The 12109-nt window shown below is 46.2% G+C and overlaps 1 protein-coding gene across 1 annotated transcript in view; it reads left to right on the forward strand.

The window, feature by feature from the left end:
- Positions 1 to 202: 202 nt before the first annotated feature.
- Positions 203 to 12109, forward strand: part of farsb (phenylalanyl-tRNA synthetase subunit beta) — a 72533-nt gene continuing 60626 nt past the window's right edge. Inside the window, exons 1-4 of the mRNA XM_070883598.1 lie at positions 203 to 298; positions 9520 to 9575; positions 11686 to 11840; positions 11991 to 12063. Coding sequence (XP_070739699.1) covers positions 241 to 298; positions 9520 to 9575; positions 11686 to 11840; positions 11991 to 12063 — 342 coding nt within the window. The 5' untranslated portion in view covers positions 203 to 240. The remainder of the gene's footprint in view (positions 299 to 9519; positions 9576 to 11685; positions 11841 to 11990; positions 12064 to 12109) is intronic.

Raw genomic sequence — 12109 nt, forward strand, 5'->3', positions numbered from 1 at the left:
AGTGTTCCTCCAGGAGGCACCTGCATATCTGCCCGCAGGCAAACGCCGCCAACGAAATATAGATAAAATACTGCGTGAGGGTTTTAAGAAATTAAACACGCATATTATGTGGCAGGGGTGGTGATCTGGTGAATCCACTGCAAAAGAAATAGGCTCAGGAGTGGGAAAGACAACTGCAGCGGGGGCTTGGTTTCCACCTTGTGCGCATGCTCGCCGTGGTGGTTACTGCCGGTTAGTGCCATGCCTACCGTCAGCGTGAAGCGGGATTTATTATTCCAGGCTTTGGGCCGCACGTACAGTGAGTTCATTCATTCATTCATTCATTTAGTCATGGTCTTGGCTGTCGGGAGCGGCCGGCGGCCGGCGGCCGGAGGGTGCCGGGGATCAGAAGAGCTGGGGGGTGAGGGAGATTGGCCGATTGGCTGGGGCAGGGTGAGGACCGCGGGCAGGGAGATGACCTGGAGCGGGGCGGGCGAGCCTGGATCACAGAATGTGGATCTCAGAACACAATGTCTGGAGCCATCCCCCGAGGTTCCGATCCATTCCCTGTGTCCCACACCGCGTGTGCGGAGGCAGTTCCTGCTGATTGCATCATGCAGTGTCCGAGCCCCAGCCGTGTTTGCGGTGCACTGAGCGCAGAGCTGTCAGCACCAGGGAGAGAGGTGTGAAGGAATCAGACTGAGGATTGTAAACTCGTTAAAAAAATGCGGAACTGTGCTTATTTTCCAAAGATGCTTCCAATAGCTAACTCCTTAATTCTGACACATTACTGTGGAAGGGTGGAGAACCTATTCATGTAGTAAGGCTATGTAAATGTATGTTCTTTGGAGGGATATTGCTGCAAGAAGGTATATGATCTATGTTTTAATCCATTTAATCTGTACAATATATTAATATATTTCTATCGTTCTGCGAAAAAATTAAAATCTGCTGAAGTAGTTACCACAGTATCATGACGTTGAATGCCGTCAACTCTAAAATGTAATCTTTCTTACCCTTTTATTTATATTGCACCATTCCTAATGCAGTCAGGTTCTGGACTGCATCATATAATTATCTCTCAAAGTAGAAAAGCTGGCCTAGGGGTAATAAATATTCAAAGGTCCCAAAAGTTCAATCCTGGTCTCTGCTTATTTCAGACCGGTTGGGTGCTGCAGTTGCCCTCCCCGCTCTTGTGTTCGGGAGGGCAAAGTCATCCAACAATCTCGCTAGTGACCCTTGCTGGAAAGTGTTCTTGTGTAGACATTGGGTGAGGACAGGATCGACCTCGACTGTAAAATCTTTTTCAGTCGTATAGCCCAACAACACCCGCTGTCTGGGTTGAAGTTGAAGAGTTATCAGTGTGGATGAAGTACCATAGAGCAGTCAGTACCCATGGAGCCATACACCAACAAGATAAAATTGTCACCCAGCTCATGGTCTACAGGGCTGTCGTAATACCCGCCCTCCTGTATGGCTCAGAGACATGGACCATGTACAGTAGACACCTCAAGTCACTGGAGAAATACCACCAACGATGTCTCCGCAAGATCCTACAAATCCCCTGGGAGGACAGACGCACCAACGTTAGCGTTCTCGACCAGGCCAACATCTCCAGCATTGAAGCACTGACCACACTTGATCAGCTCCGCTGGGCAGGCCACATAGTTCGCATGCCAGACATGAAATTCCCAAAGCAAGTGCTCTACTCTGAACTCCTGCGTGGCAAATGAGCTAAAGGTGGGTAACGGAAATGTTACAAGGACACCTTTAAAGCCTCCCTGATAAAGTACAACATCCCCACCGACACAGGGCCAAAGACCGCCCTAAGTGGAAGAAGTGCATCTGGGAGGACGCTGAGCTCCTCGAGTCTCGTCGCCGAGAGCATGCAGAAATTAAGTGCAGGCAGCAGAAAGAGCGTGCGGCAAACCAGTCCCACCCACCCTTTCCCTCAACGACTATCTGTCCCACCAGTGACAGAGACCGTGGTTTTCATATTGGACTGTACAGCCACCTAAGAACACATGTTAAGAGTGGAAGCAAGTCTTCCTTGATTACGAGGGACTGCCTATGATGATGATTGGCCTGGAATTTGCGGTCAGCAGCGTATGCTGTGCACAAGGATCTCACCATCCCTGTGTCGATAACTTCAGGTTTTCTGACTTTCAATTCCGTTCCACGGACTGTAGTAGCGATCCCCTTGTTTGAGTTGCTGTGACAGCAACAGGCTGTTTAAGCAGCCAATCAAAAGGCAGTTATCACAGACTCCGAACAAGAATGTGAGTTAGCCCTTAAAATTCTAACTTTTAAAAATAGTTAGAGAGAGCAAAACAAAGATTGGGGCTCTCACATGGGGCGAAGACAATTTTGAAATAAAGAAAGACTAGCTTTAGAAAAAAAATGTATAAACTTTTTTTGAAAAGTTTCTTAAAATTTATAATTTTTATTAAAATGCACCAGTTTCACACTGCACAAAATTAAAATTAGTTTTTGAGGTCCTTAATCTTTGTTTTGCAGTCAATACGCAGTTGAAACCCCAGTTACACCTAATTCCTTTGGGTCTAACTTTTTATTGGGGAGTTTAACAGAGTAATTACTGCAGAAAAGCCAAAGTTGTCATCAGTTTCAATAATTTAGCTGATTAAACAGATTGTCGGCTCAGTGGTGGGTTGGGGAAGTGTGCACAGGGCAGCCTGTTTTAGAAGCTCTCAATGACTGACTGCAATTTTGAGATTTCCAATTTCCGAAGTTGGAGTCAGTTTCAAAGTGGAATGACAGCGACTGCTGCTAGTTCGCTGTCATCCCGACCGCAAATTCTGAGCCACTGTGTCTTCAGGAGGGGAGAAAAACGGAAACAAAAAAAAATCTTAAAATTATCCTTTTTTTTTTCCTTGGGAAACTTAATGAAACAGTGCTGGATAAAACGCTTTTTTATTTGGACATGAAAAAAACCTTGTCGGGTTTCTGTTGCATTACACATCATCATCATAGGCAGTCCCTTGAAATCGAAGAAGACTTGCTTCCACTCTAAACGTGAGTTCTTAGGTGACTGTACAATCCAATATGGGAATTGCAGTCTCTGTCATAGGTGGGACAGACAGTCGTTGAAGGAAAGTGTGGGTGGGGAGTCTGGTTTGCCGCACGCTCCTTCCACTGCCTACGCTTGTTTTCTGCATGTTCTCGGCGACGAGACTCCAGGTGCTCAGCGCCCTCCCGAATGCTCTTCCTCAACAGGGCGGTCTTGGGCCAGAGATTCCCAGGTGCCAGTGGGGATGTTGCACTTTATTAAGGAGGCTTTGATGGTGTCCTTGAAACGTTTCCTCTGCCCACCTGGGGCTCGCTTGCCATGTAGGAGTTCCGAATAGAGCGCTTGCTTTGGGAGTCTTGTGTCAAGCATGTGGATGATGTGACTTGCCCAGCGGAATGGTCGAGTGTGGTCAGTGCTTCTATAGTTCGATGTATTACACACAAATGACATGGCAATACAACTCAATGTGACTTGCAGCATCACAATTATGTTTACAAGCCAAAAATTTCACCAATTACCTTTCATGGAAACATTGATCCTATAAATTTAGTAATGTAAGTTTGTGGTTCTGTGTATATTATCTTTTGTTAAGATGTCGTCAGATCACCACTTTGTAAATTACTGTAAGCTATTCCAACATTAAAGGAAAACTCCAGAGAACACTCTCAAAAATGCATTTGTGCAGTACTTGTAAACTTACTTGGGTCAGATTTTTGAATAATCTAGAATGATTTTTTCTACAGATTTGATTGATTGAAGCCCATTTCTGTACCCATAACAAAGCTGCAGTGCTCTGAAATGACATGAAAACTGCTTTGTGTTGAGACCAGCATTTTCTGAATGTTGGCACTGAGCTGTGTATTCACTAAACATTATCTTATAGCTGTATATAGGGCTCAATTTTCCCCAATTATTTGCGCCGTTTTTTTGGTGTGCACCATTTCTTTTTGAGTAAATAAAAATCTCCAAGTTTCCCCAAAGTTTCTGCACCAGGGTAATTCACTTAGGTATGATTTTTGTTTAGATTACGATTTTTTTGCGTCATGGGGGCGTAACCTGATATCTGCGCCAGTTTTTCAGATTTAAGCAAGTTTGGCCAACTTACATTTTTCCTAAGACTGCACATGTGACCACTCCCAAGAAACCTTCTGGGCACTTAAGAAAAATCAGTGCACATTACAAAATCGGCGCAGAAATCAGCCATTGTTTTTAGCTGAAGTTTTGGAGGGAGTGAAGAAGGCAGAGAATATGCATCATAAATCTTATTTTTTTCAAAGTCAAAAGAGAGAAATTGGAAGTCTAATGCAATTCTTGAATTTTTTTTTTCAAAGTACCACTCCACCACCAAACGTCTCCTCACCGGGCTCAAGGGTTGGAGCATCGGCCAGCAAATTGCTCCCTTGCCTGGACACAGGGCTTGGGGCTTGGCTTCAAAAGAAGCAGGTGGAAACCGAACTGACTGAACTGCCAGCCACTTATATTTCTCATATAAGGGATGAGAACCCTTAGGCTATAAATGATCAATTTCTAAAAGCACTGTTTTCATCCTCGATACTGTCCACCTCACCAGCTTCAAAAGAAACCTGGGGTGGGGGTTTGTGGTGGAAGCTGAGCCCCGAGTCCATGTGGCCGGGCGAGGGAACGATTCTGCCGGCCAACGCTCTGACCCTCGAGCCTGGTGAGGAGAGGTTCAGTGGTGGGATGGTACTTTGAAAAAATTCAAGAATTGCATTACACTTTGTTGCCCCAAATGTCTTAATTGAATGCCTAGCTCCTGTTTTAAGCAAGCCTATTGCGCATGCTCAGACCAGAGTGTGGTCCATACTAGGGCATCCACCTTGGAGAGAGAGATGGAAGAAGACGTGTGAGTGCTTTGTCCTGCTGTTTTGAGGTTGTTGCAAAGCTACAATTTAATTATGGAGGCAATATTGCCAATGCCATCCCTCGTGCAAGCCTTCTGCATGATGGTGCTGCGGAGAAGAAGATTGATTAGACAGCATCACCTAAGGAACCTCAGAACACATAGGATGATGTGCAAGAGGCCTTGCCCATATCGGGTATATCGAGTGTTCATACCTGCACCTGAGTGAGGCAGACTGTGTGAGAAGGCTGCGTTTCCGCAAATAAGTTGTAATCGAGATCTGTGATTTAGTAAAAGCAGACCTGCAACCTAGAAGCATCAGGAGGACCGCTTTGTCAGTTGAAGTAAAGGTTACAGCTGCACTTTTATTCTATGCATGTGGATCATTCCAGACCACAACTGGGGATGTTTGTGCCATTTCTCAACATGCAACACATATCTGCATTCGGCAGGTGACTGCTGCACTATATGCCCGGAGGAATGACTACATAAAGTTCTCCGGGCAATGCGTGAAAGGGCTGTGGGCTTCTCCAGGATTTCTGGCTTCCCTAAGGTACAGGGCTGTATTGATTGTACCCACATCGCCTTGTGAGCACCTTTGGAAGATTCCGAGATGTACAGGAACAGAAAAGACTTCCACTCCGTGAACGTGCAGCTCATCTGTGACAACATGCATCGCACCCATGGCAGTTGATGCGAAATACCCTGGGAGCTGTCGAAATCTCAACTCCCGATAAACGACTCAGACACCTTCAGCTCCGGCAGAAGTTTATTTTAATTTACTTGCTAGCAAGGGAAAGGTCACACTCAGTCAATGGCTAAGTGAACACTTTCGAAATGGTACAATTTCATGAGATATTTATACAGTAAAATCCAAGTTATGGCCTCTCCCTGTGTATTGGCTCTGTCTCGCAGTCAGTGAATACAGATAAAGAGTTAATTACTACATCCTTGTCCTAACATGGTTTCCCGATATTTCCTTTCGTCAGGGTTTTAGTTGGCCAGCCGGCCATTACTCGATGAGAGTGTGGTAATGAGCTATTACCTGCCTAGCATTGTGTCAGGATTGTCCAGTTTCCTGGTCAGTTATCTTTTTGCATCAAATGGATGAGGTCGCTACAAGAGATAATGGCTGGTGGTTTGAGTACTTCGAAAAGAGTGGGGTGGAGTGGAACTGGTGTCGTATAGACAATAGGAGAGCACCATGGAGGGGTACTTGTCTCAGCAGGACTTGCCTCCAGCTGTCTGGTGGCTATCAGCCATTTCAAGCCAGGTTTAGCTGTTTATGCAAACCGACTGCTTGTTGCAGAAATTCCTAGAAGGAACAGGACTCCATTTTGTTTTATATTAAAAGGGCACAAAACTACAGTGTGGTGCAGCTTAGATAAAAATACATTTCCACAAAGCACCCATGATGCTTTCATCCTACGCGAGAGTGCTTTATCTGCCATGTTTCAGCAGCAGCCAGGAGGGCAGAGCTGGCTGCTGGGGGGACAAAGAGCATGGCCTCGCCACCTGGCTCATGACGCCCCTATGCGTAACCCGGAGCTGAGCGGGAATACAACATGTCGCACATTGCGACGCGCAGCATAATAGAGAGGACCATTGGCATCCTAAAGCAGCGTTTCCAATGCCGGAGGCTACTTGCAATACACCCATGAGATTGTCGGTCAGTTCACTGTTGTGTGCTGCGTACGGCACAACTTAGCCATCATGAGGCAACAGCAGCTGGTAATGGAAGACTCACCTGAGGTGAGAGTGGCTGATGATGGGGAGGAAGATGCAGATGAGGAGGAGGAGGACGAGGAAGCCATGCAACTACCTGAACCCGGAGCACGACGGTGGAGGAGGGCGTGCCATCGTGCCCCTTTAACAATTGCTCGAGCCTTGCGCCAGCAGCTCATCTGTGAACGCTTTGCTGCCTGAAAGCTCAGCGGCAACTATTCAAAATAGACCGTGTTTACTGTTTTGACCTGTTCTGTAATGTTGTGTTGTGTTAATGGAACAAATAATGTAAATGATTCTTCTTTAGTTCAAAAAGTTGTGTCAATAATGGAATAAATATAAATGATTCAATTATAATTTAAAATATATATTTTATTCAAAATTGTAACACTTGTTTGTACTTAACTTTAATAAAAATATTCTTGTATCAAACTTTAAGATCACTTACAAACTTTTAAACTTGTAAATTTACATCACTTACAAAAAACTTTTAATTTGAGAACATTACAAGTGTAGCTAACAACAACAACAGCGCAAAGAAAGGCTGCACCCATCTCTCCTCCACCATATTCTAAGACCGCCCGCTGCACTTGGTCTTGTTGATGCCACCTCTGCTCGCAGGCGGTGGCGCAGTGTTTCTCTGGTTAGTACCAAACTTATTTTTTTGAGCATCTTGGGTAATGTGCGCTTCTTGTTGGGGGGGCGTGGGCAAGCGGTAATGTGGAAGGCCCGGCTACGGCCTCTTCAGAGAATGGTCTGGGGATTGGCGTGGGAGTGGCAGTTGATTCCATCCATGGCCGCGGGGTCTGGGCGTGTTCCCTTATTGCAGCAGCTACCTCTGACATTTCCTCCCTAATGTTCACCCACAATGTATCAGCTACCTGCGACATTGCGTCCCTCGCGCACGGACAGTGTTCCCATTTCTCACGAGAGTGTTCTTACTTCTCCCGACAGTCGCGATACCTCTTCACCCACCCCACCGTGCTGTCCAGGAGTGATCGCATAAGGTCAATGCTCTCCCCATTCATTGCCATCATCTGAACCACATCTGTTAGATCCTGCATCTCAGGAGAGCGCTGTCAAACTCTCCTTCCCCTCCTCACCCTGGGTGTGGCTCGCTGCACCCTACTGGGACCCGCTGCCTCGGACGGTGGGACCCTGGGTGTGGCTTGCTGCACCCCACTGGAACCCCTAGCCTCCGAAGGTGAGACCCTGGGTGTGGTTTGCTGCACCCCACTGGAACTCGCAGCCTCGGACTGTGTGAAACCCTAAAATGTTCCAACACTCGCATCAGTCAGGAAAGCGGCTGGCACCTCAATGGGCGGCACCTGCACCTCCTCCAGATTGAGTACAACAGTGGGGGCTTCATCCTCTCCCTCACCCCCATGCTCTTGGTCTGGAAGGTGGGACTGGAAGATGTTCTCCTTTTCAGGCTCGTCCGCCTCTGAATCATCTTCTGCATCGGCTTCAGCCTCGTCAGGGTTGACCTCAAGTTCTGCAAACTATAACAGAACAGATAAATGGTTAGCAGCAGAGGAGGGGGCAGGGTGGCATAAGTAGGCTCACACAGCGCAGGCAGCAGGCTCATTTGAAGGACCACAATGAATGATAGCACATTGCATCAACCGAAGCGTAGCTGACGGAGACATCCCCATGAACTGAAGCATGGCTAGCCTACGCAGTACTTAACATTTAGCAAAGCCAGACTGTGGAATTTGCAGGAGTTGCCCTCTCCCTCGAGCGTGGGCCCAACTTGTACAGTGGCAGTTGCTTTTCTCCAGGCAGGATATATCAAAGCAGCGACCCACTCTTCCACGGGTGACAGTGGGTGCAGATTTGCCGGGCCTCCTTCTGTTAGAGATCTCTCTCTCTTGTGTGCCACCTTCCTCTGCAAAGAAAAAAAAATAATTTTTTAGAGAGGGTGTCTTTCTGCTGGGTGGGACATAAGAACATGAACAGGAGTAGGCCATTTGGCCCCTCGAGCCTGCTCCGCCATTCAATAAGGTCATGGCTGATCTGATTATACAGATGGTCACACTTACAATTGCAATTCCAGTGAATAAATGAAAATATTACTTGCACTACCTGCTTGACCAGGGTCCTGCCACTTTTTGCACTGGCCTCCAAACCTCGGGGTGGTCACCATTTAACAGTGATCTTGTGAAAGTTTCCAGCGTTTCTTCATTTTTTTTGGTGAAACTTTTATTTGACCTCTGCTGGTGTCCAGCTCGTGCCATCTGGCCTCAATTGCAGTAGCCAGGGCCTCCATTTTGTCCTGTTAGAAATTCTTGGTCCTTGAGCTGCGTTGCATATTGCAGCTCCGATTTTTTTCCACTCAGAATAATAGTTCTCACACGCAACTGACTTTAAAAATGGCTGAATGTCGACCGGGAGGTGTACTGAGCATGTGCGCCCATTCCAGTCATGTAGAAAATGTCAAATTTTTTCCGCGCTTGCGCAGAAATGGCAACATCCTTTTTGCATCGCAGACCTTAGGCTCCACCCCCCAAAGCTGCGTGACGCCAATTTGAAAAATTAGAACGGGGAAACTTTAACGTTTTTTTTGGCATAGTCGGCCCCCAAAAAATGGGCATAACTCTTCCAATACGCCAAAAAATGGCATTGGGGAAAATTGAACCCGATATACTGTCCTCCCAGAGAGCTGTCAGATGTACATTTTACATTTCCATTTCAATTTCAATTTTTAGGTTGCTGGTTAGGTACAGATGTGTTTTTTTATTAACATACATAGAAAATTAACCTTTGTAAGTAGTGCATTATTGGGCAAAATAGGGTGTTTAGGGTAGGAGTGATATATTCCGCAAATATTCACTCTTAACTGCATAAAATTATATGGTAATTCTTTCAGGAGTTTTGTGCAGTAATTGGTTTCTATAACACCGATCTTGTTTATTTTGTTTTACAGCTGACGAAGAATTTGATGAACTATGTTTTGAGTTTGGTCTGGAATTGGATGAAGTGGTACAGTATCATATCTGGCTAAATGCCACTTATTATATGTCTAGTAAATGTGGAAGATTGCCAAGAAGTTTCTGGTCAGGAAATGTATGGTGTGCTAACAAAAAGAAAAGCATAGGAGGATTTTTTCATTCCAATTTTCTCTCCTCGGGGTTCTCACTGTTGTTGGGTACAGTTTTGTGGGTGCTATCTGCCCTCCATAGCTTTGCTTAATGGCCATTCTTCATGTATGATTCTACATAATTATTGGTGGTAGGCTATTCATCCATGTAGAGCACCATAACTGAACCTAACCTAATGTACAAATGTACATTTTCCAGCAGATGTCAGGAGGATGATCAGGAGGATGAATCCAGGCTGTTTTCACCCCTCACCTTCCCTAATCGTAGCTGAGAGCTGCTGAGGCCTAGTTTGGCATTCCGACTGCATGCTGACTGAGATCAGCTAATCGCACAGATCTGGGATCAAAACTGAGACTCTGCTGAACTGTGTCACTATTATATATTGGCCCGGAATTTGCGATCAGTGGCGAAGCAAAGGCTTTTGCCGCTGGCCCTGAAGTAAGCTTCGCACAAAGAGATTTGTCGAGATTTTGGGTTTGTCAAGGTGTAATTCATGTATAGTGGGAATCCCTTAGTGCGAGCTGCTGTGTCGTCAACAAGCTGTCTAAACAGCCAATCAAAACGCAGAATCCTCACAGATAGCGAACCAGGAAGTGGGTAAACTCTTAAAATTCAACTTTTTATGAATGTTAGAGAGAGTAAAACAAAGATTGGGGCTGTGGGGAAAAGGCAAACCTGAAATAGAGAAGCATAAAATTTTAAAATATATTGGGGCCGAAATTGCCCCTTTTTTTTTTTAAAAAGGCCCATTACTGCCTCTTAGAGGGTGGCCTGTCCGCCCGGGGGCAGGTGGAGAGTGCGACCCATCAGCAATTGCATCTGGGCCGGCACCCCGTGTTTCCGCCCCACCCGGCGCTCTGACCACTTGTTGATAGCGCGCCGACCCCTTACTGACTGGCACCGACCCCTTTTCCGCCCTGCGGGGGAAATTGCCCCGCGGGAGCACAGCCATCGCCGGTCGGTGCCCCCGACAGCTTCGCGAGTTGGGAAGCTGCCAGTGGCCGGGTGGTGCGGCCGCTCTTAAAGAAGAGGGCGCACCGTCACGGCCGCCATTTTGTGTTAACTGTCGTCTGACTCCTGAGTCAGCCCGACAATGGCAGCCACTAGTTCGGCTGGGCCGCCAACAGGTTGCAGGTTGCCCAGTCGAACCCCTCCCTGGTGGCCCAATGGGCTCCACGTAGACATCGCAGTGTCCCTCTCCTGAGGGGGAGGGAAGTTGCGACACGTCAGCGCGATGCAGCAAGTGTGCGTCGCACTGATGTTATCATCTGACATGGTCATTGCGGCGGTAATGGCGCTCCCGAACCGATCCCGCCCCTACAGCCGCCCAAGGCGGTGTCAGAAAGAGCCGAATTTCCTAACTCTTCCCTCTGACTCCCGTCGGGGGGGATGATCATTTGAATAATTCGAATTACCCCCCCCCAAACGGGGCAGAGGGCAATTCCCCCCCATTTTTTTTTAAATTTCTTAAAAATTTAAATTTTTATTAAAATGGATAAATTTGACACTGCACAAAATTAAAATTTGTTTTTCATGACCATAATCTTTGTTTAACAGTGAATACATTGTTAAAACCCCAGTTAATACCAAGTCCTTTGGGGCTAACTTTTAATGGGGAATTTAACAGTGTAATTACTGTGTAACAGCTGAAGTTTTTGTCAGTTTCCATAAATTGAGTGATTTCACCGCTTGCTGGCTCTGATGGTGGTGTGGGGCGAGGGCAGCGCAGCCTGTGGAGGAGCAGTGAATGACAGACTGCAATTCAGGATTTCCGCATGCGCTAAATCCTGAAGTTGCGGTCAGTTTCAAAGGCGAAATGATGGCGAATGCTGGCAGTTTGCCGTCATCAGGACTGCAAATTCTGGCCCAATGCCTTTATCACCTTCACCTGATGGGGGGTGGATGCTGCAGGATGCTCTTTTAAATTCAGATGGAAAATTACCCAGCAGTTATGAAGCTGATGTAAGTAAATATTGGTTCTTTATCCACAGACATCTGAGAAGGACATTATAAGCAGAGAACAGGGAGATGGAAAAGCAGAGGGTGCATCTGATGTGGTACTGTATAAAATTGATGTTCCTGCTAACCGCTATGATCTCTTATGCTTGGAAGGATTGACCCGTGGATTGCAGGTCTTTAAGGACAGGTAATTTTTAATATCAAATCTTGTTTGTTCTCTGGAGAATTTGCTGCGTTCATTGTGTTTGGTTTATCATGAAGTCATTAATATTTTAAAATACCCATTGATTTTGAAGTACGGTGGTGGTCATAGTCTAATTTTCATGTGCCCAAATAGAATTGAAGCTCCAAGGTACACAAGAGTGGGACCACTTAATGGGGACATGCAGAAATTAATAATCACCAAAGAGGTAAGAAAAAGTTTATGGCATAGTAAGCTGAAGTATTATATATAAG

Source organism: Pristiophorus japonicus, chromosome 6, assembly GCF_044704955.1.
Source record: "Pristiophorus japonicus isolate sPriJap1 chromosome 6, sPriJap1.hap1, whole genome shotgun sequence".
NCBI classification, from domain to species: Eukaryota; Metazoa; Chordata; class Chondrichthyes; family Pristiophoridae; genus Pristiophorus; species Pristiophorus japonicus.